The sequence below is a fragment of the Zonotrichia leucophrys genome, chromosome 11 (genome assembly GCF_028769735.1).
Source record: "Zonotrichia leucophrys gambelii isolate GWCS_2022_RI chromosome 11, RI_Zleu_2.0, whole genome shotgun sequence".
Classification (NCBI taxonomy): domain Eukaryota; kingdom Metazoa; phylum Chordata; class Aves; order Passeriformes; family Passerellidae; genus Zonotrichia; species Zonotrichia leucophrys.
This window is the reverse complement of record NC_088181.1, coordinates 18,159,693-18,186,562: the sequence shown is the minus strand read 5'-3', so window position 1 is coordinate 18,186,562 and position 26,870 is coordinate 18,159,693. Positions and strand designations below refer to the sequence as shown.

At 44.3% G+C, this 26,870-nt stretch overlaps 2 protein-coding genes across 8 annotated transcripts; both read left to right on the top strand.

Moving 5' to 3' along the window:
• The first annotated feature begins 877 nt into the window (after positions 1-877).
• Positions 878-10,510, top strand: CA7 (carbonic anhydrase 7). Of its 2 annotated transcripts, none has more exons than XM_064723358.1 (7): positions 878-957; positions 2,955-3,152; positions 5,913-6,031; positions 6,935-7,030; positions 7,271-7,333; positions 8,316-8,471; positions 8,758-10,510. In XM_064723358.1, exons 1-7 carry the CDS (start codon positions 918-920, stop codon positions 8,878-8,880), a joined length of 795 nt encoding a protein of 264 aa, XP_064579428.1. In that variant the 5' UTR covers positions 878-917; the 3' UTR covers positions 8,881-10,510. The 2 variants fall into 2 exon arrangements, with proteins under 2 accessions (XP_064579428.1, XP_064579429.1); XM_064723359.1 differs by having other exon boundaries at positions 890-957; positions 8,733-10,507.
• Positions 10,511-14,801: 4,291 nt separating this feature from the next.
• Positions 14,802-21,045, top strand: PDP2 (pyruvate dehydrogenase phosphatase catalytic subunit 2). Of its 6 annotated transcripts, none has more exons than XM_064723405.1 (2): positions 14,802-14,939; positions 18,951-21,045. In XM_064723405.1, the coding sequence occupies exon 2, from the start codon at positions 19,006-19,008 to the stop codon at positions 20,608-20,610; it is 1,605 nt and encodes a 534-aa protein (XP_064579475.1). In that variant the 5' UTR covers positions 14,802-14,939; positions 18,951-19,005; the 3' UTR covers positions 20,611-21,045. The 6 variants fall into 6 exon arrangements, with proteins under 6 accessions (XP_064579475.1, XP_064579470.1, XP_064579471.1 ...); XM_064723400.1 differs by lacking the exon at positions 14,802-14,939 and adding an exon at positions 16,053-16,209; XM_064723401.1 differs by lacking the exon at positions 14,802-14,939 and adding an exon at positions 16,242-16,326.
• Positions 21,046-26,870: the final 5,825 nt, after the last annotated feature.

Genomic DNA, 26,870 nt, shown 5'->3' with positions numbered 1-26,870 from the left:
TTTGTGTGCTACTGTCTTTGTGAAAATCAATGTGTTTATAAATGTATCCTTGACAGAGAGCATTTCCTCAGAGCTAACAAAATTCCAATGAAGGAGCCCAGAGATGTCTTCAGACATTTTACAGCTGCAGATTGGTGTCTCATTGTAGCCTCTGCATGGGTTTAGCTGGGTGCAGGCAACTGCTGGATCATTCCAGGTAACTGAGGCTTCACAGATCAACTGCTTTCTCTGGAGTCTGCTATGTTCTGTCCCTAATGTAACCACACTTTTAATTTTGTCCATTTAAAATGTTTCTTTAAAGTTGCAAAATTAAAATCAGATTGTCAATTTGTCCTTACTTTGATTTGTACCTTGTTTAAAAGCAGCATAAGAAGTTTTTTTCCAAGATGAGGATGTTCTCCATCTCATCTAAGCACCAGTTGTGATTAATTACAGATCTGGTCAAAACACCATTCCTTTTTTGCAGCTGGCAGCAGGGTTTCAGAAGAGAGGCAGTGATGTTTCCCCCTGAGGAACACAGATGTGAGAAGGGCTGGTCCCACCTGCACACGACTGTCCTGATGCTCAGAGCCCCTTATGGCTTTTCCTTCCTTGGGGCAGAGAATGAGAAAACACTCATGTTTCTTCTAAATTTGATCCACAGTTTGGTTTTCTCTCTAAGTCCTGAGACTTCAGTTGCCTGAATTTTACATTTTCCTTCACCCGTGCTGCCTTAGCAAATAGGGGGAGCAGGAGCAGAGCAGGAGCAGCAGGGCTGGAGCAGGAGAGCACGGGCGCTTTCCCTGTCCTGCAGGAATTGCTTTGGCTGCTCTGTATCTTTAAGGGGCTGACCCTATCCCACGGGGAGCCGCTATAAAGGCAGGTAGGCAGCAGTGCCCTGCTCAGGGAGCTGGAGCCAAGCAGGGGCAGCTCCCAAAATGACTGGCCACCACAGTTGGGGATATGGGCAGGCTGACGGTAGGTTATGGCATTTCCGTGCTGCATCTCTCTGTCTTCCCCCACTCGTTTTCTTTCTAGAGCTGTTGCCTGAGCCCTGCAGAGCTGCCTGCATTTTGATGTCTGCAAGAATCAAGTATATACAGCAGGTAATTAATTACTTTATTGATAATCAATAGCACCCAGAAAGTGGCACCAAAAGGTGTGCAAGTTTACATCTGCTGCCTTTCAGTGTTGCAATCAACATTCCTAAACTGAGGGAAGCAGTTTGAATGATTTGGGGTTTTTTCAGACTGCAGATATTACAGATGGGTCCCTTTCCAAAATGCTGTTATAAAAAAGATTACCTGTGTCTCTCTCCAAAAGCAATTCTGTTAGGCGAAGAAGATTTAGTAGAGCAGTAATAGATCTCCTGGTTCTGTGCAGTTACTGAAATGTGATATCTAGGCTTTCATAAAAGTGAATAAAATAAGCTCTATGTTATGTATGTCTAGTACATCAATAAATCGTACAGACCAGCATCAGATCTCTTACAGAACAAGTTATGCTTTCTGATTTGACAGTTTTTAATTTAGTCCTCCTCCTTTGCTTCCCACCTCCACGGCTGCGTGTCACAGCGCAGGGGGGCCGTGGAGCTCCTGAAGGATTGCCACGGGAGTGTCGTGTAGTGCCTGGATCCTTCACAGACAGGGTGGATGAGAGCCTGATGCTGGCCAATGACACAATTGCATAACTTGCTGGAGTCTCTCTCCTTGCAGCAATTATTTTAGCTGCCGAGTGTCCAACAAGAGTCTTTTGTATAACCTTGAGGGGCCAGTCTCTTTCTTAACAGCAATTCCTTTAGTTTCTGTGAGTCTGAGAGCACAGCTGAATACCAAGTGAAGCTGGTTAGTGCTAGTAAGTAACATTATGTATTTGTGCTTGTAGCTAGGAGTAATAAAGCCCTGGGTACTCTGATGAAGCTTGTGAGAGCCAAATGATATTGCCTTAGCTTGTGTAAGAGCATTTAATTCCTAGATCTGCTTTCTATGCAGGATGAGAAAAGATAATTTTATAAGCTTAGCAGAAAGTGTCAAAGCCAAGCAACAGTGTAATAGATCACTGTTGTGTTATGTAAACTCAAGGACGCTAAATACCTGTGCTTGATTTTAAAAAAAGCTTCCCCTTGTGAAAGTAAGTGAGAATGCTGCAATGAAAAATGTGCTTCTTGAGAATCCTGAAGTACAATTGCTATTGTTACGCTTCATGCATAGAAGCAGCAGAGGAATTTAATTGCTGCTTTCACTACCATAGCAAAGTAGAAAATGAGCCATAAGAAACAGGAATTCTTAGATATGGATAAGCTTTTGTTATCTTAAATGGCTTTAGAATCTTCCAGCTCTGGCAGCAGAGTTCTGCTATTAAATTGGGCCTTTTCCCCTCTCTATTGAGGTCAGGAAGTCCCAAAATGTTAATTATCATCCTGTACCCTTCACTCAGGTTAGAGAGCTACCATAAGGGGCATGAGTGAAGAATGGAGCTGTCTCAAAGATTTACTGCAGTCATAAAATTATTTTAAAAATAACTGCATAGTCAGTAGCTAAGAGATTGAGTCATCTGCATCTAATTTGAATTGCTGGAGCTTTTACACTCTCTTTCCCAGGGAGAATTAAATGCTTTTTCCTTGGGGAGTGTGTTTGTGCATGCAGATGTTTACACCTGTACCTACCTTGGAACACCTTATCAAGGTAACTGCAGCCTCTGCAGAGAGAGTGGCACAAGTGACTGGGGGTACAGCAGTCTCTGCCATGATCTCCTCGGTGTGTTCTGGACAAAATATTTGAATCCCCATCTTGTTGCAGCCTGCTTGTGCTAATAAAACCACACCAGCCTAGAATTTAAATTAATTTCTCACATTCCAAACATTGGAGTCACTCTTGCTGAGCAAGCTTTATTTCAAGCCTCCTGCAAACCCATAATGACCGTTCTGTGTGTGGTGGGAAGGAAATAACGCTGCTTTCCTTGGCTTGCTGTTGCAGGCCCTTCCGAGTGGCACAAAGCTTACCCCATTGCCCAGGGGAACCGGCAGTCCCCCATCGACATCGACTCTGCGCGGGCCGTGTACGACCCCAGCCTGCAGCCCCTCGTCATCTCCTACGAGTGCTGCGCCTCCCTCAGCATCGCCAACACCGGCCACTCCGTCATGGTGGAGTTTGAGGACACTGACGACAGGACAGGTGAGACTGGCACAGCCAGCTGGCTCAGAACACAGCTTGGGACTCAGTGGGGGAACTAATTAAGCACATTCTGCACGGAGTAACTGCTATGATGTATAATTTCAGCTTAGAACAAGGCATGTGACTGGAGCTGTTTATACTTTGTCTTCACTTGGAGCCTCTCTAGCGATGCAATATCACAGATCAATAAGTGTTTCTTCATTAGGAAAAGCTCTTGCCTCATGAAAATGAGAAGTTTGATTGCAGTCCTTTTCTTTTAGATGAGCATTGAAGTTTGCTGGGCATCTCTCCAGCACTGCCAGACCACATCCAGCACCCAGAGCAGGGATGTAAGCTCCTCAGTGCCCTGGCTTGTGATCACCCCAATCAAAGATGCCAACTCATGTGCCAGCTCTGGCTCAGTGCCTGGCTCCCACCCACAGGGAAGGGAAGAGGATGATAAGCAGAGCTGGTTCATGCAGCACAGTCATCATAATCATAATCACTGCACCAATTTGTACCTGGACAAGTTGCTGCTACCTTGCATTTTCTTTTCTCCTCCCTGACTTGTAGCACGTTGGTTTCTTCAGAAATTAGAACATCATCAGCTCATTCTGAGTTGGTAGCAGCCAACTTTGGATATTGGACTGTCTGCAGTTGTACATTATTCTTGTCTCAGCCCTTGGCAGAGAATGTAAATTCTTTAAGTGATTGATTTCTTCTGTTAGGTCTGTTTCCATGGTAGACTGTGCTTTTACATCTGGGGGTAGGGGAAGAGCATTCAAATGGAGATAATAAAGCAGCTGATAAATGGGAAGAGTGCATTAAAAAAAAAACAAAACAAAAAGAACTGGAACAATTTGTAAGCCTATCAGCTGATTTCATATTCCTTTTGGGTGTGCTGATTGATGCAAGCTAAACAGGATACCTTGATTTTGAAAACAAATTGCTTTTTCTGTGAAGTGGCTTGTCTGCCCTTCTAAATAAGGCCAAGAGGTTAATATTCCAGACATCTTATTTTAAAATTTCTCTTCTAGAATGAATTTAAGAACCTGCCCAATGGGGTGGTCAAGTTTTTAAGCATCTTATCTTTACTGAATTTGCAAACTGGGTGAGCATTTTTCACTTTCACTGCACAGATCTGTTCAGAATAACACCTTATAAATAGAATTTGTAAAGCCTTTCTGGAAGTATTATCTTAGCTTGGTAACTACTTTAATGCAATTTTCAGCTGAACTGTGTCTGTGTAACAGTGAACTTTATTCAGCCTTAGAAGTTAAGGGCATGTATTACTCTGCACTTAGTGACACAGACTCAGAGCACCTGCCAGGAATGAGACCCTTCTACACTAAGCATGTCTTGTTTCAATAACACTTTTCCAAGGAAGATGAGTGCTAGGAGTGGGAAACATGGCTTAAACTGCTTTTAGTTGTGTTGAAATAGATCTAGTGACTCAAAGCTCTGCATAAATGACACAACAGAATTTTGACAGTAATCCATAATAGCTAAATTTCTTAAAATATTAGGGACAGGTGATGCATTCTTTTGCTAACTTTAGAAAAATGTACTAGGAGTATTTATATCTTTAATTAATATTAAAACCTTTGCTTTGGCAAGGCCAGTTTTCTGCTTAAAGGCCAGCTGGAAGCATGCACATGTGGTAGCACCATGCAAGTCCCATTTTTCACTCTTTAAATAAAATGTTCTGAACTGCACTGAGGATGCAAGCTTTACAGATATTAAATGTAATTTTAGTTTTCTTAATGTGAGACTCTGATCAAGTCTTGAGGTCTGTTGGGCAAAGTGAGATTTGGTGGCATATAAAATTACAGGGATTACTGATGCTGTGATAAAATATCTTCTATAGGTGGCATCTTAAACATTTGTCTGTGCTTAGGTGTTATTTCTAAATGATGTATGAAGTGTCTCTGTGGCATTTCCTTACCTTTAGAAGGTGATTTGAGGTTGAGTGGTATCATGTGAAGTACCAGCTATTATATTTCCTCTTTTATGGGATCAGGTATTTAAAGGAAATGGAATATGGATAACCTCCGCTGAACGTAAAGATACTGTAAGAAGGAAATACTTATCTGAATTGTCCAGCTGATGTTCAGGGTGTAAGGTTTCCTGGGAGCCTTCTCCTGTGCGGGTGAACAATGGCAGCTGTGCCAGCCTTTCCTCCCAGCAGAGCTGCTCCATCCCTCTGCTCATCCTGGTGCCTCCTCTGGGCTCTCTGCAGCAGCTCCAGGTCCTGGCTGTGCTGGCCCAGGGCTGGGGCAGCTCTGCAGGTGGGGTCTCACCTGAGGGGCAGAATCCCCTCCCTGCTGCCCACGCTGGGCTCAGCCCAGGGCAGGGGGTTCAGGGCTGGGGCAGGGCCAGCTCTCACCCACAGCACCCCCAGGTCCCTCTCCAGGGCTGCTCCACCCGTTCCACTTGCATTTATTGTGTTTGCCAGGAAAGGCGTAACCATAAGGGTGGTCACAACATCTTCATGTGTCAAATAGGCTCTTCCAAGAAAGCTACAAATTCTGTACAGGTAGCCACACAGTGGTTTTAATTTACATTTTTTTCAAATGAGTTTTGATGCTCTCCATTAATAAATCCATCCCTCTTAAATGCCTGGATGATGAATCTTTTGCATGCTGGCATCTTGGAGAGGCTACTGCCTTTTTTCCAGTATTGTGCCAACAGTGGTTAGTTTTACTAGTAGGAAGCTAAAAGGCCAGAATGCTTAAGCTTTCTTCTCCTGTTTTTTATTTCTTGTTTTGTTCTTCTGCCCAGCAATCAGTGGAGGGCCCTTTCAGAATCCCTTCCGGCTAAAGCAGTTCCACTTCCACTGGGGCACCACTCACAGCCAGGGATCAGAGCACACCATTGATGGAAAACCTTTTCCCTCTGAGGTAAGCATGTGTTTTCACAGATGGGATTATTTCATGTAAATGATGGCTTTGTTTGCAGTGGGGGCAGGATTAGGATTCTGATTCCTTGCTCACCATAGGTAGATCAGCCATCCCTGCCCTCCTCAGCTGGATGGGGAGAGGAGAGATAAGGAGATAAGGAAAGGCTGTGAGTCGGGATAAGGGCAGGGAGAGCTCCCTCGCCAGTTACTGACACAGCAAAACAAAAAAAATCTATTAACAACCAAATCAGAGTAGGATAATGGCAAATAAAAGCTAAATCTTAAAACAGCTCCTCCTCAGCCCTCCTTTCTTCCTGTGTTTAACTTTACTCCCAGCTTTCTCCACTCTGCCCTGAGTGGTGCAGGGGGATGGGGAATGGGGGCTGTGCTCAGCTCATCCCAGGCTGTCTCTGCTGCTCCTCCCTCCTCAGGGCAAGGGCTCCTCACATCTTCCTGTGCTGCAGAGTGGGGTCCCTCCCACAGGGGACAGTGAGCTCCTTGAGCTTCTGCAGCCTGAGAGCTTCCCTTGGGCTGCATCCTGCAGGAGCTGCTGCAGCCTGGTCCTTCCCATGGGTGCAGTCAGTCCTTCAGGAGCTGCTCCAGCCTGGTCCCTTCCTTGTGATCACGAGCTGGGGAAGCTTCTGGCAGTTTCTCACAGGAGCCACCCCTGTATCCTCCCACTCCCAAAGCCTGGCCATGCCACCCCCGTGTGGGCTGTCACAGAAAACTTGCCGGGTTCCTGCCCACACTCATGGACCTGTCCAAAGGATTGAACTTCATGTTTCCAGCAATGCCTTTGGCACAAAACTGTGCTGTTATGAACAACTGTTAGTGCTATCAATGAGAAACCACGTTGATAACTTCGATCACTAATTTAATTCTTATTTGTTATTTTTCTTTGAAGCTCCACTTAGTACATTGGAATGCCAGAAAATATGCAACATTTGGAGAGGCAGCAGCAGCTCCAGATGGCTTGGCAGTAGTTGGTGTTTTCTTGGAGGTAAGAATTGCAAAAATAGCATGTTTACATGATAAAAAGCATTATGCTGTAAAGTGTTTGAGGACTATGCCACATATTTAAGAAGTGCTTAAGGAAAACAGATGACTTACTGGAAGCATTAATGCATTGAAAATTGCTGAAAACTTTGGTAGGAATGTTAAGATTTGAGTAAGAAAGCAACCCCTAATTAAAGCATGGTTGCAGTCCTTCTTATTTATCCTGTCTACTCCACTCTTTTAGATTGGAAAAGAACATGCCAGTATGAACAGACTCACTGATGCTTTGTACATGGTAAAATTCAAAGTAAGTTCTAAGCTCTTTAAATTTGCTTCTGGGATATCCTTTAAAAATCATGCTCATGTACATCTTTGAGACAAAAATGAAAAATCACCCGCCCACAGATTCTCCCATAACTAGAACATAACTGTAGTTGTAGCTTCTTTTTCCTCTCCAAAGTTCATATTATTTTCCAAATCTCAGGTGCATCACAAGGCCATGCTGACCCCACTGGTCATCCAGAGGTTCTGCCTTTCCCAAAAAGTCTAAAATCCACAGCTCCCTGACCCTTGAGACTCAGCTCTTAGACTCAGCAAAATAATCCTTCTCCACTGAGCCTCAGCTGGCACAAGTGCAAGCTGCCTGTTTGTCTTTGCTGCAGAGCTCTGGCAGGGATGATCTCACTGAGGTGCAGAGTTTGTTTCTGAGTGACTGAGACCCTTTTGGATGCTCCTTCAGCCTGAAGAATGTTGCTCTAGACTGTGGTACTTAAGGCAAGCACTGCCTTAGGCAGCACCCCCTTCTATTTCTACCAATCTTGTGGTTGATGTATCTTCCTCTATCAATCCACCTTCCTCTAATTTTAGACATGAAGGTTTGATTTATTGTTTTTGAGCCATATTTACCATAGCATACAATAACTATAGGATTTAAATTTTCCTACTAAAATAGATGAGAAAGAAACAAAACAAGGAACTCTGCTGTGATATTATCTATACTCACACTGAACACCATATGCAGAACACATTTCCTGCATTATTTTTGGGCCTGTTGTGACAAGAAGTGAATTTTGGTAGAGACAATGGTGCAAGATCTCAAAGTCCAGTAAGCCAGCATTAGGCATCACACTTGCCATCTACTTTTGGCTAACAGTTATAAGGCAGCCAAACCTTTACAGAATTCTCCTTTCCCCTTTTCTTAATGTTAGTTTAACATTTTCTTCTCTTTCAAAAAAGTTATCTTACCTGCTCTTAAAAGGATACATTTGAAGTCTATTTTCTTTTCCCAGGGAACAAAAGCTCAGTTTAGAGGCTTCAACCCTAAATGTCTCCTGCCCACAAGTCTAGATTATTGGACATACCTCGGTTCTCTGACAACCCCACCCCTTAATGAGAGTGTGACATGGATAGTGCTGAAAGAACCCATAAGAATCTCTGTCAAACAGGTAAATTTCTGGTACTCTCTGTTATTGTAGCATTCAGTGGAGGATAAACAGGCAAAGACTGTTTTGATTTGAAATTAGGCTAAGTTAAAAGTCTCTGAATATTTAATTTGGCCTGTTCAATCCTCAGGGCTTCTGTTGATTTCTGTTAATACTCTCTAGGAGCTTAGCTTGAACCTGTTCCATTAACTGATTAAAATATACAGAATATTTCCTTTTAGTCCTTTTTAAAAAACTATTACTGTTGATTGCCCCCTTGAGCAGTGAATTGTTTCCCCTGAACTTCCAGCTGGAGAAATTCCGCATGCTGCTCTTCACTGGTGAGGAAGACCAGAGGATCCAAATGGCCAACAACTTCCGCCCCCCTCAGCCTCTGAAGGGGAGAATTGTTCGGGCTTCCTTCAAGGCCTGAAGAAAACTGATAATGGCCCTGAGATATCCAAGAGCTTCCACATGTGAGATACTCGAAACAGAAACTCTGGTCTGCAGACCAGGCATGGAACACGCAAGGCAGACATTTCCATGAACCCTCTGCTTGGACAGGGACAATCTTCTGGCTTTCTCTTTTAATTGAAGTGCTCATTCTTTGGAGAAATGGCATCTTTTTAACCAGCACTATTTAATATAAAGGATAGCTGAGTGAACTAGGTTTGTTATCCAAGACCTGAAACTTTATAAAACTAAAATGACATTAAAATCCAACTTGATATAAAGTGGAAAATTGTGCAGTGATCTACTAGTGCTGATGGTCACAGCTTCTACTTGTCTCATTTAATACATGAGGAAACAGTAATCAAGAATTTTGGACAAACTGGACTTAAATTTTCCTTACTGATCTGTTACCATTTGCTGAGCTCTGATTTAAAGATTGCTTTCACTGTATTCTTGCTTCCTGATGACACAGCGTGTGAGTAGCACTAGAAAAAAGTTCTTTACTTGCCTCAAGTAGGCCCTGGTAGGAAACTAAAATGTATATTTTAAATCTACTGTTCTAAGATGCTATCTTACAATGTAATGCTGTGTTAAAAAGCAGAGCAGTTTACTGCAATGTTATTTAGGTGTTTGTCCTTTCAGCCCATGCAGGACACACGACCACAGTGCCCTGGTCAGGGTCAGTTTGGTTGGAGAGTTCCTCTGTAGTGATCCAGGTGTGTTTTGTGTTCCTCAGTTGCTCAGATTCTACCTCAGCTCAGTGCTATGCTCTGCAATATGACCTCCTTCAGTGTCTGCCCGACAGAAACCAGGTATTTTGTGTCCTTTAGGGAGCTCACATGGGTAGATCTTGTCTGCCCTGGGTGAGCATTGCTGCACAGACCCTCCCTGCTCCAGGGCTGCCTGGCAGGGATGCTCCCTGCACACACAAGGCTTCAGCACTCCTGAGTCCTTTTACCTCTGCAAAAGTTGCTTTAGAACAGCCATGTGTTGGTTCTGCAACTTAGGGACAAAATTCTGACTCTGGTTCTCAATACTGTGATGTTCTCTGTGACTACCCACAGTCAGTTCCCAGCTCCTTGGGTCTCACATGGCCTGTTCTGCATGTGTAGTTCAGGTAGGAATTGCTGATGTCGATCACTTTGCACCAGCTGAGATGGAGAAATCAGGATGTACAAGGCCAAGGGAGGTGGGGAGCAGGGAGAGCAGCAGCTGCTGTGGCTGCTCCCCTTCCTCCAGGGAAGGATGACACGAGGTGTGGAGCACAGCACAAGGAGTGAAGGACTGAATTCTGCTCCTCAAATCTCCATGGTTTTCCTGCTACACTGACCTAAAACTTTGTTTCTCAGTCTCCTCTTATGTAGAAAGAGGGCAACACTGACCTCTACCTCACAGGGCTGTTGTGAGGGCTAATTCAGCATTGTTTTAGATGAGAGATTCTTATCCAGGAGATGCTGAAGGCCATGGAAAATACTTACAAAATGCAATGGTTTTAGCTATAATGAATGTATTATGAACTTTGCTAGTAATGCAAACTGGTATTGTACAAACTCTATTTAATGTATCTTGATTTCTTTAACAAATTAAATAAATGAGACTTTAAAATCACATGTGCATATCTTCATTCTTCTTTTTGGGAAGATCCGCCTCTCCCTATGCACAGCATCATTTTTCTTGGATTTTCATTAACAGAAATTATGTTTTGCTGTTTTCAACAGTTGCATCTCTGTTGGATCAAGGAATGCTTTGACTGTTTATGTTCAGTTCTACAGAAACTTTCCCTAAGCTACTGTGGAATTATCTAAGTACAGATAAGAGTTATCCCTCTCAAGTTTGTGGACAAGTTTTTAAATTCTAGAAATTATTTCTGGCACCTCTTTTTAGCCTATATCACAGTTCTTACCATCTTACAGGATTAACACTTTATGTTTCAGCTTAATCCTTTCACTTAAGTTCTAAAATCCTGTGTACCTTGAATGACTTCTTGCCCAGAGTTAAATTATTATCATTAATCTTAATGTAAATTTTAGAAGAGACATAAGAGATGCATTCTAAAATGTAAGAAGTCTTTCAACTCACATTTTGATAGCCAAAAAACATTTATTAGGGACAAATTTCAAATATAACCAATATTATTTACCTTATGTACCATAATCAACTGCTGCATTAATATTAGTACAGGTGTTCACAGAGCAGCACCTTCAGTGTTTTCCTCTCACTTTAGGCACAGGCAGAGGTTTCTGCTCCCTGTCTCTCACAGGAGGTAAAGAGGGCTTGTGTGCTGAAACTTTGTCCAGTTTTCCCCAGTTCCAACCCCTCAATCTAAAAAGAAGTTTATTTACAGCCAGGATGTGTCTGCTGTGACCTTGCAGACAGTACTTAAGCTTCTCTGAGGGTGGTTTATCCATGAGCAGCAGCAGGATAATGTTTAGCTTACACAGTTATTGGAAAAGCTCAGCCATTGCAAAGAGCTTTAAGTGCTGTGTTGCCCCAAGGTGTTCAGTTCCAGGGAGAAGCTGAACTGTACCTTCCTGCAGAAATAAATTTCATTTTGCTTACATGGTATTTTCGGTTGGGTTTTTTTTTTTTCAGTTGTTAGATGCAAGAACATGATCCGTTTTTTTACTGCAAGGAAGTAAAATATAAAAGAAATACTTTTATATTCTTTTTTGTTTCTTGAGATCCTGATCATCCAATAAAAGCCACAAGTGTTGTATTGGATAAACACCTATTCTTCAATGCACTTCATTTATTTTGAGACTGAACAATTCTAAAACAAGAGCTATCCTTACCTTTTACCAATTTGTTGTGTTGAAGAAAAATTGGGAGTTGACTGTAATTATTGCAGCAAGAGTTCACTTACCTTCTCCTGGGCTTGCAACCATCCTGAGAGAACAGAGGCCTCACATTTGGGACAGCAACTGAACTTGCAGTGGTAAAAGCTGAATTAAAAATGCCCTCTAGTGGCTCTCCTTCCCTTCCTTGCCACAATGCTTAAAGCAATTGTTAAGGCCCATTCAATCAAAATACAACAGAGGAGAGACTTTAACTCTGGCAATTTGTAGATATGAGTGATTGCCATTGAAAACCCCTTGCTGGCTTTGTATATGCAGTCATTGAAACTCCTTCCTCAGATAAAAATCACTCTGACAAAAGAAACTCCATAAACCAGTTACAATTTTTTGTTCATTTCACTGCTGAGCAGAGAGATCCTCTGCTAGGTGAGCTGCACACTCTCTTAACTTTAGCTTTTAAACTTTAATAGCTGTAGTTACAGTTCAACTTTGGGATTTTTCCCCAATCTCTTGCAAGCAGAAAGATTTTTAGGCAGTTTCCATCACACAGTTGCTATGATGTAGCAGATTTATAATGATATGTTTCATGATGAGGGTAAATTAATCCAAATACAAGAACTGGGGGAATGGTTTTGCAAGGTACCTCAACATCAAGATGGTGCTTTTGGCAGTGTTCAAAGGTCAGAAAGATAAAAAAGCGAGCTTTTCAGGAAAAAACAGAGATAAGCCTGAAGAAAATTAGGTGTTATCTCATACCTCAGTGTAGCTGCTTTCCTCTCTGAATTGCTCTGCATGCAGAAGTGACCATTTAGTAACAGCACCGAGCATCAGAGGCCTGTCCTGCTCTGCCTGGGAGAGTGGGGGTCTTGCACTTTTTCTCACTTACTTACCCTGAGGAAAGCACAGCAGAGGACAGAACCTGAGTGACATTTAATTTCATATTGACACAGTGGAATATTAAATAAAATTTAGGAGCCAGCTCACCCTGTTTGTCTGTTGGAGGAGCAAAAGGTGGAAGGAGGAGAGAGGGGAAAGGAATATAATCACTTTTTTACACATGAGCACTTCTTCCCAAGACACAAGTCTTGTGAAATTGAAAACTCACCCCAAGAAATGTAAATTTACAGTGGCACAGGACCTTAATGAACATTTGTTTGTTTAACTACAACCATTTTAAGCAACTCCCAATAAAAATGATCCATGTGGCGTTCAGGTCCCATTACAGCAACTGGGAAGACCTTTGCACCAGTGCAATTACATTGACTTAAACTGGGTCTTCAGATTAACCCCTGCAACTCCAGACTGCTGAGCCTCTGCTGCAGGGAGAGGCCAAATGAAGCTGGAGGGCTGGAACGGCACCTTTCCTACCATTGTTCATGGTGTTTACCTCTGTTCACCGATGTTTCTGTCTTCTTTCCTAGCACTTGAGTGTTTGGTTTAGATTACTTAGGAAACAGCTGCAGCCAAACTGGAAAGTGCAGTTGCTCTAACAGACCTGGAGCCTCCTTCATTTCTCCATTTGTTTGGGGGGTTTGTGTGTTTATAATAAGAGATTTCTGCATCTGTGGTGCCAATCTGCCTTTTGTGAAATGCTGTCTGATACAGCAGATGAAATGTCATTATTCACAGGGCAAGATCCAGCCAGCAAATGAGACATTTTAAGGGTGCTCAGCAGGAAGGTGTTTTGTGGGCTGGTGCTGTTTCCTTTCCAAAAGCTGCTTATTAGACTGTGGAGCTTTTTGTGCAAAAAGCACAAAACTCAGTCTGTGTTCACTGAGATGGACCAGAGAGAGTTTGTTCAAAGGAGTCACTTTCCTTTGCATGCTCTCAAGTTTCCAAAGGGTTTGGATCTATTGCTGTTTTCTGATCTGTATCACTAGGCTGACTCTCTTTATTGCAAAAAAACTTCTGAAAACTAGGAAACTACTTTTAGTAGTAATTTACTTCTTTTTTTTATTCAAACTTTTTGCTGCTGGTCAGCTTTTTGACCAAAGGATTAGCTATTTATTAGAAATATTAGTCCACTTTTTAACTTGCTTTCTTAGGTATATCTGGCTTATTTGGTGTTTCTGATCTTTGCGTGCCCCATAACAGGAAATGTTTACAAAGCATCAGGAGTCCCAGACTTTCCATGAATATCAATGAGGTCACAGAAGGTAATCCGTGCTAGCACCTGCTGTGAAGGCAGTGTGGATGAGGAGCAGCTGTTTGCAGCCTCTGGAAGCAGAAGATGTTTAAATTGCACCAAAGCAGCCACAGCTGGTTTTCCAAAGGATCAAGCAGGGAGAAAAATAACATTCTATGGGAAAGAAGGAAACCCCAAATAGTGCAGTCTGGCCTAAACAAGAACACAGAAACGAGTTCAAAAATGTATTTATAAAACCAGAGTTGATGACTGTACAAGTCAGCAGATAAGATTGTTCCTTGAAAAAAGTCTAAATATAGGATCTGCTATATTCTAACATATAGCTGCACCTTAATACAATACCTGGAATTAGATTCATTTTCTTATAAATACGTAAGGATTTTCTTCTGGCACAGGACTAAACTTTGCACACATATAATCAGCAAAGTCAAAACCAAATCTGAGCTTTTTTAAAAGAAACTAGAGTTCTAATTTTTTCAATGCAAATGAGAGCACAGAGCACTATGGCAACCAAACATCGTTGCTACAGAAATTTGCCATTTTTATTTGATATTCCTAAAGGCAAAAAGCACTGCAAGCCTGAGCAATACAATTTCTTTCCTCAGATGATATTAGAGAGTAGCATTTCTACTATTTTTTCCTTTCATTATATATCACTTTAGTTCATCAGCATAACCAAACACTCCAAAGCAGAATCTAAATCTCAATTCAAGTTGATATTCAGCCCAGTCAAGTACCTTCAATATGATATTGAATCTCAATTCAAGTTGATATTCAGCCCAGTCAAGTACCTTCTTGTGTTTATGTTTCACCTTCATTTACATGGTTCCTAAGTCACTTCAGCTTTATGCAATGAATTTATGAAATTACTGCATGAACATGTGAGCAATCAGTTACAGTATTCAGCTGAAGAGAAGCATTTAACCACGGTGGGATCACAGGAAACTCAGAGCAGTCAGGCTTGTTTTCAGGCTGCTGTGTGAGGCTTTATCAGTTTTGTAAATGGTACAAAAGCTGAAACTTGGTAGGGCAGAAGAAAGAATCATTAAAACATGGATTAAATAATGGAGTATCCTGAGTTGGAAGGGACCCACAAGGGTGAGTGAGTCCAGCTCCTGTCCCTGCACATGTGCCTTCTGTTTAGAACAGCTCATGTCCCTGTGCATCCCTGGCACGATGCCCAAGGGCTCCAGGGTTTGGCAGCCGTGCCCATTCCCTGGGGAGATCCCGGAGCTGCTTTTGGTGCATCTGAGCACCGCACAGAGCAGAGAGATGCAGGTAAGGGCTGCTGTGGGTGTCCTCTTTCAGCTCAGGTTTGTCAGGCAGATAAAATAATTACGTCAAACTTAAGGTGGTTTGTTGTTTGGTTTTTCTTCGCCATGTGCTAAAATACTGTTCTGAAAATGTTTGTTAAGATGACCTGCTTTTTTGTATGTTCTTCCATGCAACATAAAATTATCGTTTCGTTGTTTTAATGAAAACAAGAAACAAGTGAAAGCTCAGACTCATTGAGGATGATCGGCATCTTTCCACATGAGATAACCTGGGGGCATGCTCATCTCATCCAGGATAATTGCACCACAGTATTCAACTAAAATTCCTTGAACACAAGAAATAAAAATACACTGATAGTATCAAAGCCTCTTGTGACTTGCGAGCCTCTGCTTTTGCGAAAATGATTGTTAGAGGTTTTAAAGCAGGGACTACTTAGTAACCACGGCGTTAACATCAGTAACTACTGATTAACCTCCGTGCACTTTGGGCCCATTCCTTTCCCTCGTTACCGGGCTTAGAACCGCTCAGTGGAAATGTTAACCGAGACAAGCAGTCATATGAAACCAAAAAACCGGGGAGTCAGCAAAATGAGCCCTTTTGTTCTCCATAATTTATACGGCGAGTCAATTACGAAAGAGCTTTGCGATTTTGAGTCCCTTCAGCCGGTGTCCTCAGCGCTGAAGGGTGTAGAATCGTAGTGGAAAAAAACCCGGAAAAGCGGAGAGGAAACAGCGTGGTTTAGAGCGATATAAATGAGGAAGAAAGCCCTGCTGGTGCTTTTTCATCCTAACACGTGTCACTCGCTCCCTTTTTGCTCTCGCTATTGGGCAGCCCAGGGCCGCTCCCCTCAGCGCCTCAGGGGCGGCGGGCGCGGGGCGGTGCCGGCAGCGAGTGGGGCCGGGGCCCCTCAGCCGAGCGGCCGCGCCCGCCGCGCACAACATGGCGGAGGGGCGGGGCCGCGCCCGCCCCGCTGTGTCCTGACGGGAACCCGCGGCTGGGCGGGTTGGGCGGCGGGGCTGTCGGTCAGCGCCGTCCCTCAGCCCCGCCGGGGGCAGCGCGGGGCCAGCGGGCTCGACTGGCGGCTGCTCGGCCGGTGGGTGCGCCGGGGGCGGGGGACGGGGCGGGCAGAGAGCGGCGGCCGCCGGGGCAGCCGTGCCGGGGCACAGGGAGTGAAGCCGGGCCTGGCGCGACGACCGTGCGGAAGCGGGAGGTGGGAGTTGTGCGGGGCACGGGCTGCCGCGGCGGCGGCGGTGTGCGGTGGGTGTGTGCGGGGCACAGGGCGTGTTCTCTGCGGGGCAGGGTGGGTATGTATGCGGGGACGGGCTGTGTGAGGGTGCGGTGCGGGTGTGCGAGAGCAGAGGGGTGAGTGCGGGGCAGGGCTGTGGGGGTTCGGGGTGTTGGGGAGCAGAGGGGTGAGTGCGGGGCAGGGCTGTGGGGGTTCGGGGTGTTCGGGAGCAGAGGGGTGAGTGCGGGGCAGGGCTGTGGGGGTTCGGGGTGTTGGGGAGCAGAGGGGGTCTGTGTGTCGGTGCATGGGGTGGGGTGGTGCGGAGGTGGCGCGGCAGGGATCGGTGTGTGCCGGATGTGTGTGGGATGAGGGTGGGTGTGGGCAGCGTCAGGAGGGTGAGTGAGGGGAATGTGGGGATCTCAGAGGGGCTGTAAATCCAAATGTAACGGGTATCTGTTATTTCGCTGGGAAAAGCGGGCGCTGCCGCGCTCTGCGGTCCGGCAGCTGCTGGGGCCGTGCCGAGGCTGGCCGGGCTCAGCCCGGGCCCCGCTGGGACACCGCGTCCCCGGGGAGGCAGTGCCGGCGCTGGAGCGGGAGCGAGTTTATGTAATAATTGGCTCTTACATAATGGTCTTTAGCACACCGCTTTAATTAGCACCGCTACCGGGGGCGTCCTGGGCAGCGGCGTCTGCACACTGCGGCTGGGGAGGACCCCGAGGATGGGAGCGCAGAGAGCAGGGCTGGCACACAGGAGCTGACCCTAGGCGAGCGCCCGGCTAACCGGTGTCACTGACACTGCTGCTGGGCGGAAAACCACACCGCCTTGCACTGTCAGCCCGCCGGGAGGAACGGGGCACGGTTCTTTAAACACTGTTTCAATCGGGTTTTTGATCAAGTATGTGAAAGTCATCCTTTCAATCTCATGGCTTAGAGGGACAGAAAAAGAGTAAAGGAAAAACAGAACAGTGAATGGACTGAAAAAGGTTGGCAAACCTTGTGTTGTGCTGTAGGTGCCTTTTGGGTTTAGCTGTTGCTGGAGTTGGTAGTGTCAGCTGTCTTCCTATTATTTTGGTTGCATTCTTTCGGTAGGACTGCAAAAGGCATTGTGTGTGTTGGGTGATGCAGTGTCCCAGGAGACTGCAGGCGAGCCTTGGACAGGGACCTGGCACTGCCTTTTCCACCTCCTCTCCTGACATCAGCAGTGAAATTATGCTGTGTCTTTGCCTGTTCTCACCAGGTCACCAGATTCATAGTGGTGGGGTCTGTTGGAATGCTTGTCTGCTCTTTTTTGCATTAAGTATGGGTAGCACACTTCAGAAATGTTTTGTGACACATTGCTTTGGGTTCCAAACAGGATTTTAGCAGTTCTTGGGTTGTATCAGTAGGCCTTCTGTTTAGAATAGCTCAAGGTGACTTTTACTTCCTGCTGATTTCTTGGAAACATTTCCACTCATCTGATCTGGCTGGTTTCTTGTTATTTCTTGTGAAGCGTGCTGCTAAAAAACTGGTGTTGTGGCAGCATGTAGTGTCTGTAGCCTGAGCAAGTGGTGTCACAGGCCAACTCAAAGTGTTTGAAAGCTCACAGAGAACTCTCCTTTCTCAGTGGCTGCTAATGGGAGTAATTGTACCTGCAGTGCTGCCATACACTGAGTTTTTTAAATCCATGGGGCAAAATTCTGTTTGTGAGTGAACATCTGGTTGTACTTAGCACTATCCCACAGCTGGAACACCTTACTGAAAGCAGGAGACAACGTGAGGATGTCCCCCATGGCAACTGAAGAGCTTCAGCTGCTGCAGTGCCTGAGGTTTCAGTGCTGTTGGCACCAGAGATCTTCCCTGCAGCTTGTTCTGATTGCCCTCCAAATGAACAAATTGTGAACCTGTACAAGTTGTCAATGTCTTATACCTTTCACTGCACCAGATTGCACAGTGCTGGAAAAAAACATTAATTAACCAGCAGAAGAATTTGCCTTCAGCTGTGTAAAAGATCCTGCCTGCCTGAGGGTTGGTTAAGATGTTGAAGGTAAAAAAAAGAACAGCTGAGCTTATAAGCTGTAACAGAATTGGAAAGGTAGGCTGGCTTGTTGTAGCTGTGAGGATCATGGTAATTCACATAAATCATTAACTGGCCACATCTCTCCACAGTCTTTCCACAGGGTTTAAGTACTTATCTTCCCTTGGGTTTGAAGTTTTGACTCTATTAATAGAGTTGTACTCTAGCAGGCTTTTTTGAGAGTTGTGCAACAATTGTCAGTTTAAGTCCCAATTTTCTTCTGTGTCATGTTAGATGAGGCTTTTTGTTGTGCAGTTTCCAATAATGTTTCTTGTAGTGTTGCCATTTCTTCTTATTCTTGCCACAATGAGGAAAAAAATCCTGTCTGGAAAGTAAAAATTATTTTTTCTGATGAGTTAAAAGCAGCAGTCATATCCTTGGTTATAATTAAGTGACAGAAATGGTATCACTTTTAAGATGCCTTTATCCATAGCAATCTCTTTTGGAAAGAAGTTCTGAATGTTTCTGAGAGCTCTAGATATGCTTCTGAACTTCTATATGGAAAGCTTCTTATGAACTTTCTAATTATTTTCCCTTTCCTCCATTTATATTCCAGGCTGCAAGGACATTCCCTGTTACTGAAGGAAGGTGCTCCATTTTTGGAGTGACTTATGATGTCAGGAACTGTATCATCCTGGATTTTAAGCTCAGCCAGAAGCAGCATTATTTTACAAGGGAAAGGACGTTGGTACTCCATCTGTATCCCAAACAGGAACAAGATCAAATGGAAGCTCCTTTTCTCCAAAACATGTCCCTCCTCTGCTGGGAGCTGCAGCTTGGACAGGACTTTCTCCTTTCCCAAAGCATTCCGGCACACTTCCACCGAAGAAGAACATTTTTCCTTCCAGTTGTCTCCGGCACAAATCAACGACATCCTCAGAGCAGGCGAACTATCCCACAGAACGTTGGATTTGACTGGCAAGAGTGCCAGTTCCGTGCTGAGGTTTGAAAGCAACCAGCTGGCCTCCAACAGCCCCATGGAGGACCGGCGCAGCGCGGCCACGTGCCTGCAGACGGCGGGGATGATGTTCGGCGTGTTCGACGGGCACGCGGGCGCCGCCTGCGCCCAGGCCGTGAGCGAGAGGCTGCTGCACTACATCGCCGTGTCCCTCCTGCCCCGCCGGAGCCTGGAGGAGATCGAGCTGGCCGTGGAGGCCATGAAACCCGTGCGGCCCATCCTGCAGTGGCACAGGCATCCCAACGACGTGGAGTACCGGGAAATCGCCTCGCGGTACTTTGAGAACCTCCGCGTTTACTGGCAGCACTTGCTGGACCTGGACGCGGAGCCGGGGTTTAGTTTGGAAGAAGCCATGATTTGTGCATTCAAAAGGTTAGACTCAGACATATCACTGGAAGTTCAGGCGCCTCAGGAAAATGAGTTGATGAGAAATATTGCCCTGCAAGTAGCGTTTTCTGGTGCGACAGCCTGTGTAGCTCACATTGATGGCGTTCACCTACACGTGGCAAACACTGGTGATTGCAGAGCGGTTTTAGGGGTCCATGAAGAAGATGGAACGTGGTCTACTCTCCCTCTAACCCGAGACCACAATGCCTATGATGAATTTGAGATTAGAAGATTGAAGCGAGAGCATCCTAGATCTGAGGAGAAAACCCTATTTGTGAATGACAGATTACTGGGGATTCTCATGCCCTCCAGAGCTTTTGGAGATGTGCAATTAAAATGGAGTAAAGAATTGCAACACAGCATTCTCGAGAACAGCTGCGATGTTGAGGCTCTAAACATTTATCAGTACGTTCCTCCGAACTACCACACCCCCCCTTACTTAACTGCAGAGCCTGAAGTCACATACCACAAGTTAAGAAGCAAGGACAAGTTTCTCGTTATTGCTTCAGATGGGCTATGGGAGATGCTGAGTAATGAGACGGTTGTAAAACTTGTTGCTGGACACCTTACTGAGCTCAACATGCAGAGACCACCACTGACTTTTAAGAAACCGGTTAATTTGGGTTACATGCACAACTTGTTGCTGCAGAGGAAGAGCAAAGGCTTGGCCTCCCTGGACCAGAACGCGGCCACGCACCTGATCCGGCACGCCATCGGCAGCAACGAGTACGGCGAGGTGGAGCCCGAGAAGCTGGCTGCCATGCTGGCCCTGCCCGAGGACCTGGCCAGGATGTACAGGGACGACATCACCGTCACCGTGGTGCACTTCAACTCACAAACCATTGAGGATTACTACAGGAGCCACCAGTAGAGCCTGGCGCTGCTGCACTCCAACACCACCAGGGAACTTCCAGAACCGTTCCTCTCGCTCTCTGGTGCTCCAGCTGCTACCAGTGCCTGCAAGATCCTAAATCTTGTTGTTACTTACTGGCTTTGAAAATAACTTTCTAAAAGGTGAAATTTCCCTGGGTTTCCAGGTTTGTATACACTGAAGAAAAACGTTTTCATAAAACCTCACTGAAATGTGATTGAACTAAAGGTCGTGGACCAGTTCTGATTCCAGGAGAACCTCTGGTAAAACTCTCCGATGAACAAACAAGGCAGATTTCACTGAGACTGGTACAGTTTAATGGAGATGGATAATAGGTGTAGCTGCATGGAGTGTCAGGCTCTGCTCTTGTGGGGAGTGAGTAGCATCCTGTTGAAGCACTGTAACTGAATTAAATAAATTAACTACCAAACCTTTTCTGGATGTGTCAGATATTTTAACAAATTGCCCCATATTTATAAAATAACATGAAAGAAGGCTGTTCAAACAACCCTGGGATTTTCAGATGCCTTTCCTGATTCTCTTCCTTAAGCAAGGGAAAAATTGTAACTTCTTGTGCAGTTCTTTTCAAGTGGGAATTCATATTCTATGTGTGGACTTGTGTGACAGCTTGGGGTTCAAACACATGGGGTTCAAACACGTCACAGTTCCCTGTTCAGGATTTAACAGTACTAGACTTAAGCATTTGAGTCTTTTGCTTAAACCATGTACTCTTTATTAAAGTATTGATAATTTAAATTGTTTGTCAGATCTAGAAGTTCAAAAATTCACCTAAAAGTAAATACAGCAAAAGAGAGCACCTTTCTCTCCAGATTTAACTTAGAAGAGATAACAGTGCTGATACTTCTCCAAAATAGGTTTAATTTTTCATTCTTGCTTCTCCTTATAGGTACAGAGTTATTTTCCCTAATGAGTGTAAGTTTTAGTCTCTGAACATACACAAAAGTGTATTTTACAATGATTTTGCTTTGTACTGAGCTTTCCAGACTGCCCTCCAACCTTGCAAATAAGCTTTTACATATGGTGTTCTCTGGTGCCTCTTCCTTGTTTGCAGTCCGCAGGAACTGTTTCCCACAAGGATTTACACACTGGGAATATAAACCTGTTTACTGTTCTTGCTGCTGAGTAACAACTCGTGTGTGTGCAGGAAAGCAAATAAAAATATTACTTTTTTTTCTTAAATTCACTTAAAAAACATTATCCTTCTACAGTTTAGTAAATTAAAAAGTTTTTTTTTTCTCAAGATCTAAAGTAGGCAAGGTCTTGGGGCTTAAACTGGTAGCATTTTTGGATTTGGGGCTCTTTGTGTACTTTTCCTTATACATAAAATTTCTTAGTGCTTTTTTCAGGCATTTAATAATCTGTTTTGAAGATGGGATTAGAAGGAGAAGGAAGCTAAAACTGTTAAAAAATATTCATGCTTTTGACTATTCAGGATTGACTCTAATTAAGTGCTACAATTGCAATCACTAAATGTGTCCCTAAAAAAAACAAAGTTCTGTTCCTTTCACCATCCAGTGTGAAGTCATCTCTTGAAAGAGTCACTTTCATCAAGTTTAAGTCTTGGAGACATTGTTATGTGTAGGTTGTAATTGCATCTGCAAATTAGTGGTGATTGTTTTGGGTAATGTGTCTAAAAATCAGAAAGTTATTCCCCATTTCACAGTAGGTTTGCTCAGTTTTGACGTGCAGCACTATAATTATCTGTGGTGAAAAAGGATGATGTTAAACTAGTTAAAAGTTTGGTTTGGTTGGTTGGTTTTTTAAATACAAATAATGGATTCAGCTGCATGTTCCCTGGAATTTGTTGCTGTCAGTGAAGGCAATCCATCCATGCTTAGAATCATTTGGGTTGAAAAAGATCTCTAAGATTGGATCAGCTGTTAACCCATCACTGCCAAGGCCACCACTGAGCCGTGTCCCCAAACACCACATGGCCCTAAATGTCTCCAGGGTGGTGACTCCACCACTGCCCTGGGCAGGCACTCAGGGAAAGACAGAAATTTACCTGAAACTCCTCCATCTCCACCAAATTAGTGAACTAGGACTAATTAGGATGAGAAAATCCCAGGATGAAAAGTCCACCCATGTAGAAGAGTGTGAGGGCTCTAGAAACCCAAAGTGATTCTCTGAGCTGCCAAGCACGAGGAGAAGGCAACCTTCAGGTAAGCAAGGTGTTATTGTGCATTCTTACCAGAGTACTGAGCTTTGTACTCTCAGCTGATAGCCCAGGCCTGTGCATTCTCACACAGAGCCCCTGGCCAGCCACTCTGCCCTGTGGCTGTCACACCCAGGTGACAGCAGCAGCCACTGGAGGTGCCACTCCCCAGGCAGGGCTGTGCATTCACCCCACCAAACAGTGAGCAGCTGGAGCCACACAAGCACTGAGATCATCTCTACTTCCATGCTCACATAGGAGCAAGGGGACAATGCTGTCACCCCTCCCTTGGTGATCTCTGACAGCTGGCACCAGGTGATGCCAAAGAACTGTACCTGATCAAAATCAGGGGGAGTCTCTCAACAAGCTGAGGGGTCTTCAGCTCTGAAGGGCTGCTCAAACAGAATAAAGTATACACTGTGCTGAAATATTGCATTTTCTTGAATTCCTTTCAGTCTCAATTCTCTGCACTATTAGGTGTGCATATTTACTCAGGAAATAATCACGTTTTAACGTCACTGCAGAAATTAAAGGTTGTGCTGAGCTGTGACAATGTGCACACAGCAAAATGATTTGTGATGAATTCACCCACTACAACCATGGTCCAACAGCTTGCTGCACCCTGCAATTGCCTGAATTGACAGCAATTCAATTGTGTCTTCTATCCAATGGATTTTAACACAGTTCCAGATTCAGTCACTCTCAATTCTCAGAAATGTGTACACCATACACTTGTGGTGAGGAAAACTGTACCCATTTGAACTGGATCATAGGTATTTTCATCTCTAAATTGCTTCATTAATTAGTGCAATCAGAGCTAACTGGCACTAATAAAAATAGTATTTTATGACTAGGAGAGTCAAAAATTTCTATGTGAGCAAACTAACTGCCTTAACCTGCTCCTGCAAGCTTGATGATGTGAAGATTTATGAGAACGTTTAGATGCAACTCCTGCAAAATTGACAATCTGTTGGAATTAACACCTTTGCAGGCATTCTGGTTTAGGTTAGATAGTTCTGCTTGCCTTTGTGTTCTTCATTTCCACAGCAGTAAGAGATATAATAGTCAATAGTAGTCACACAAATTCTGTGTCTTAAAATTATGAGCATTATAACTTTTAAATAAAACATCTGAGGTTAAGCATGGAGATGTAAATACTAGGAAAAATATTATTTTCTTCCCTAAAACTTACACCTTGTACTCAAATACACCTTTTCTATACTTTTTCTTCAGTACTCCAAAATTATTATGCTTATTTATATTTAAGTATTGAGACCTGCATAATTTAGTTGGAGTTGGGAGAGGGTCTTTTTTTTTTTGTAACTTTTTTTGTAGTTGGTGAGGGGAAATCACTGTTTTTGTAAGTAAAAATACTCCTTTCAGACTTAAACCAGTCTTTATTAAATGGGTGCAAGGCAAGGTTTTGGTTGCTGCACTGGAATGCAGCTCCTAGGGAAATGTGCCAGGTTCCAGGTCAGAAAGCACAAAGGTTCAACCTGGGGTACAAGTAAACAGCTGGAGTTTGCTGAAGTGTTTGTAGCTCTGGGGGTTTTCCACAACAAAAACAACTCTTAATAAATGAAAGTAAAGACATCTTGACACCGTTGAGGTTCCATTAAATTAACCAGGTAGCATCGGGGACATGAGGTCACCAGCTAAAATATCCAAACTGGGCTTTAGTTAATTTGACACTTGCAGAAAGTTATTTTAACTTTGATATGTACGTGTTCATTAGCAGTTAAAGCATCTCTGTAACATTCAAAATGTTGTTGTAATTGTCTTAAATAATGCAAAACCCCCCTACAACACCTACAAAAACAATAAATCTTTGAATTGCAATAGACCAGTAGCAAGGCAAGTGTTCATGTACTCAGTCTTTGAGGCATAACTTTTTTCCCATTAATTCTGAGGAATTTATCTGTTCTTGGAGAGGTAAAAGAAAAGAAAATTGTTTGGGACTGATTTCTTCCAGAAGAAGATACTTGTGTATAATTGAGGAAGAGTTTTTTGGTGCTAACAGAGTCGAGGCTCTCTGTTCAGAGCTGTAGTTACAGTGAGAACCAGAGGCAGATCTGTGCACTCCTGGGGGTTTGTCAGGGGTCAGTTTGTCCCACTGCTTATTTGTGCTCTGTTCTGCCACAGCCTGAGGACTTCCATGGAAAGCAGAAAGGGAAGAATCCCAAGTGTGACCTTCTCTTGGGGCTACAAAGCGTGGTGTGACATGAAAAAATGTTTTCCCTTCTTGTATGTGTGCTGGGGACATTGACCTTCAAGTTGTCACTGTCCAGTGGAACACTTGCCATTTTAGCAGATCCTTGTGTTTATCCCCAAGGTCTGGCTCTCAGTGCTCCTGCTGGATCTCTGCACTTGCCAGCTGGGTGGGATCATTTCTGTGCTGGTGGCTCAGGGACATCACAGCCTGGCCTGTGCCAGCAGTTGGGGCAGAGAAGAATAATGATGGGTTTTATTTGGGTTGAGGGAACTTATCTGGCACTTTTCTTAAAAAGAAAAAAACCTGCATGGCTTGATGAGTTTTTTTTTTTTAATCAAGCAGTGCAGAAAGGGAAACTGTGGTCAGCAGGCAATGTTTAAAATTATATGGGTCATAAAGCACACTTCCCGTGTCTCCCTGCTGCAATTTTGGAGCCCATCCTTTAGACACTTGTTCTGGGGTGGGCAGTGAGCTCAGACTCTGGCTTTGTACTTCTCCCAAACCAGCCCAGAGGTTCTCCATGTGGGAATTCTTCCCACCTGCAGGCGACTGCAGTGCTTTAGGAGCCAGTGTGCTGCTGCCAGTGCAGGGGGTTCTGCATGCCCAGGGTGCAGCCTTGGGCATGGCCCTTTCTGTTTGTGTTCATTTGCTTTTGTTTGTCCCCTCTGAAATGCCCTTGGTTGCTTTGAGATGGCTCTCACAGCCCAACTTCACATTCCATATTTCTCTGTTGATTTTCTTGACAAGCAGAATTCCCATTTCAGTGCCTTTCTGCATAATCCTTGCTCTGGGACCTGCAGAGCCGGGCTTGGCCAGACGATGTCACCTGAGTTTTGCAAAAGCATTGCTGTGCTGTGACCAGTCTCTCCTTGCTCTTAATTGTCATAACATAAATTTCAGATGCTCTTGAAAATAGAGGAAAAAACCAACAACCACCCACACACATGTTAAAAATTCCGTGTGATTTATCAGTACTTCGAACTTATGAACAGGGTAATCTAAGCAAGAGTTTGATTGGCTTTAATTCTTTTTCAAGACCAAGTGTGAATGGCCCGAGTGCCCTCAGGGGTTGAGCTTTGTCTCCTTGTCCTGGCTCTGTGAGGTACAAGGACATGCAGGTGAGGCCAGGACACCCTTCCTGAGCCTCCTGGACAGGCTGCAGCTGCACAAGAGGCAGAGATGCTTCCAGAGCTGGGGAAATGTTGGCTCAGCCACAGCCCCTGTGTCTCCTCCTGCTGCTCCAGCTGCTGCCCCAGGGCCTCACTGTGCCTTGGAGTAAAACAATTTCATTTGGACAAATTTTCAGTATGGGCATTGCATTGGAATGCTCCTGGAGGAATGGGGATGCATTGTTAGTTTGGGTGTTCACAGAGATGTCTGCTCCAGCCTCTGTGTCACCCGGCACTCCTGGGTAAAATGAGGATTTCTCCACCCTTTACCCTTTCATCTCCAGTTCTGTTTCTCTGGGCATAGCTGCCTGCACTGGGTGCAACTTATCAAAACTTGCATTTTCTGTGTATTCTTGCTGTCACATTTCCCACATCCCTCTCCCCCTCCTATTCCTGTTACTCCATGGTATTACATTTTCTGGTTATTGTTCCAAACAACTACATCAGGAAAAAAGGACAACATTGTGATTTTAGAGCAGTACGAAAAGGGAGACATGACTTTCTTCCACAGAGGAGGATGAGGGAATTCCAGCGTGCCACCAGGTGTAGTTTCTGACAGGTGCACATGTGAGAAATCCACAATTCCATAGCAAAGCTTCTCCCATTTGCTGCTCTCACAGCAATGCAGAATTAACACAGAAATAGCCCCATATGAAGTGCTGGGGGACAGAGGAATAACTTTGTCCTCGTTGTTATTTGATAA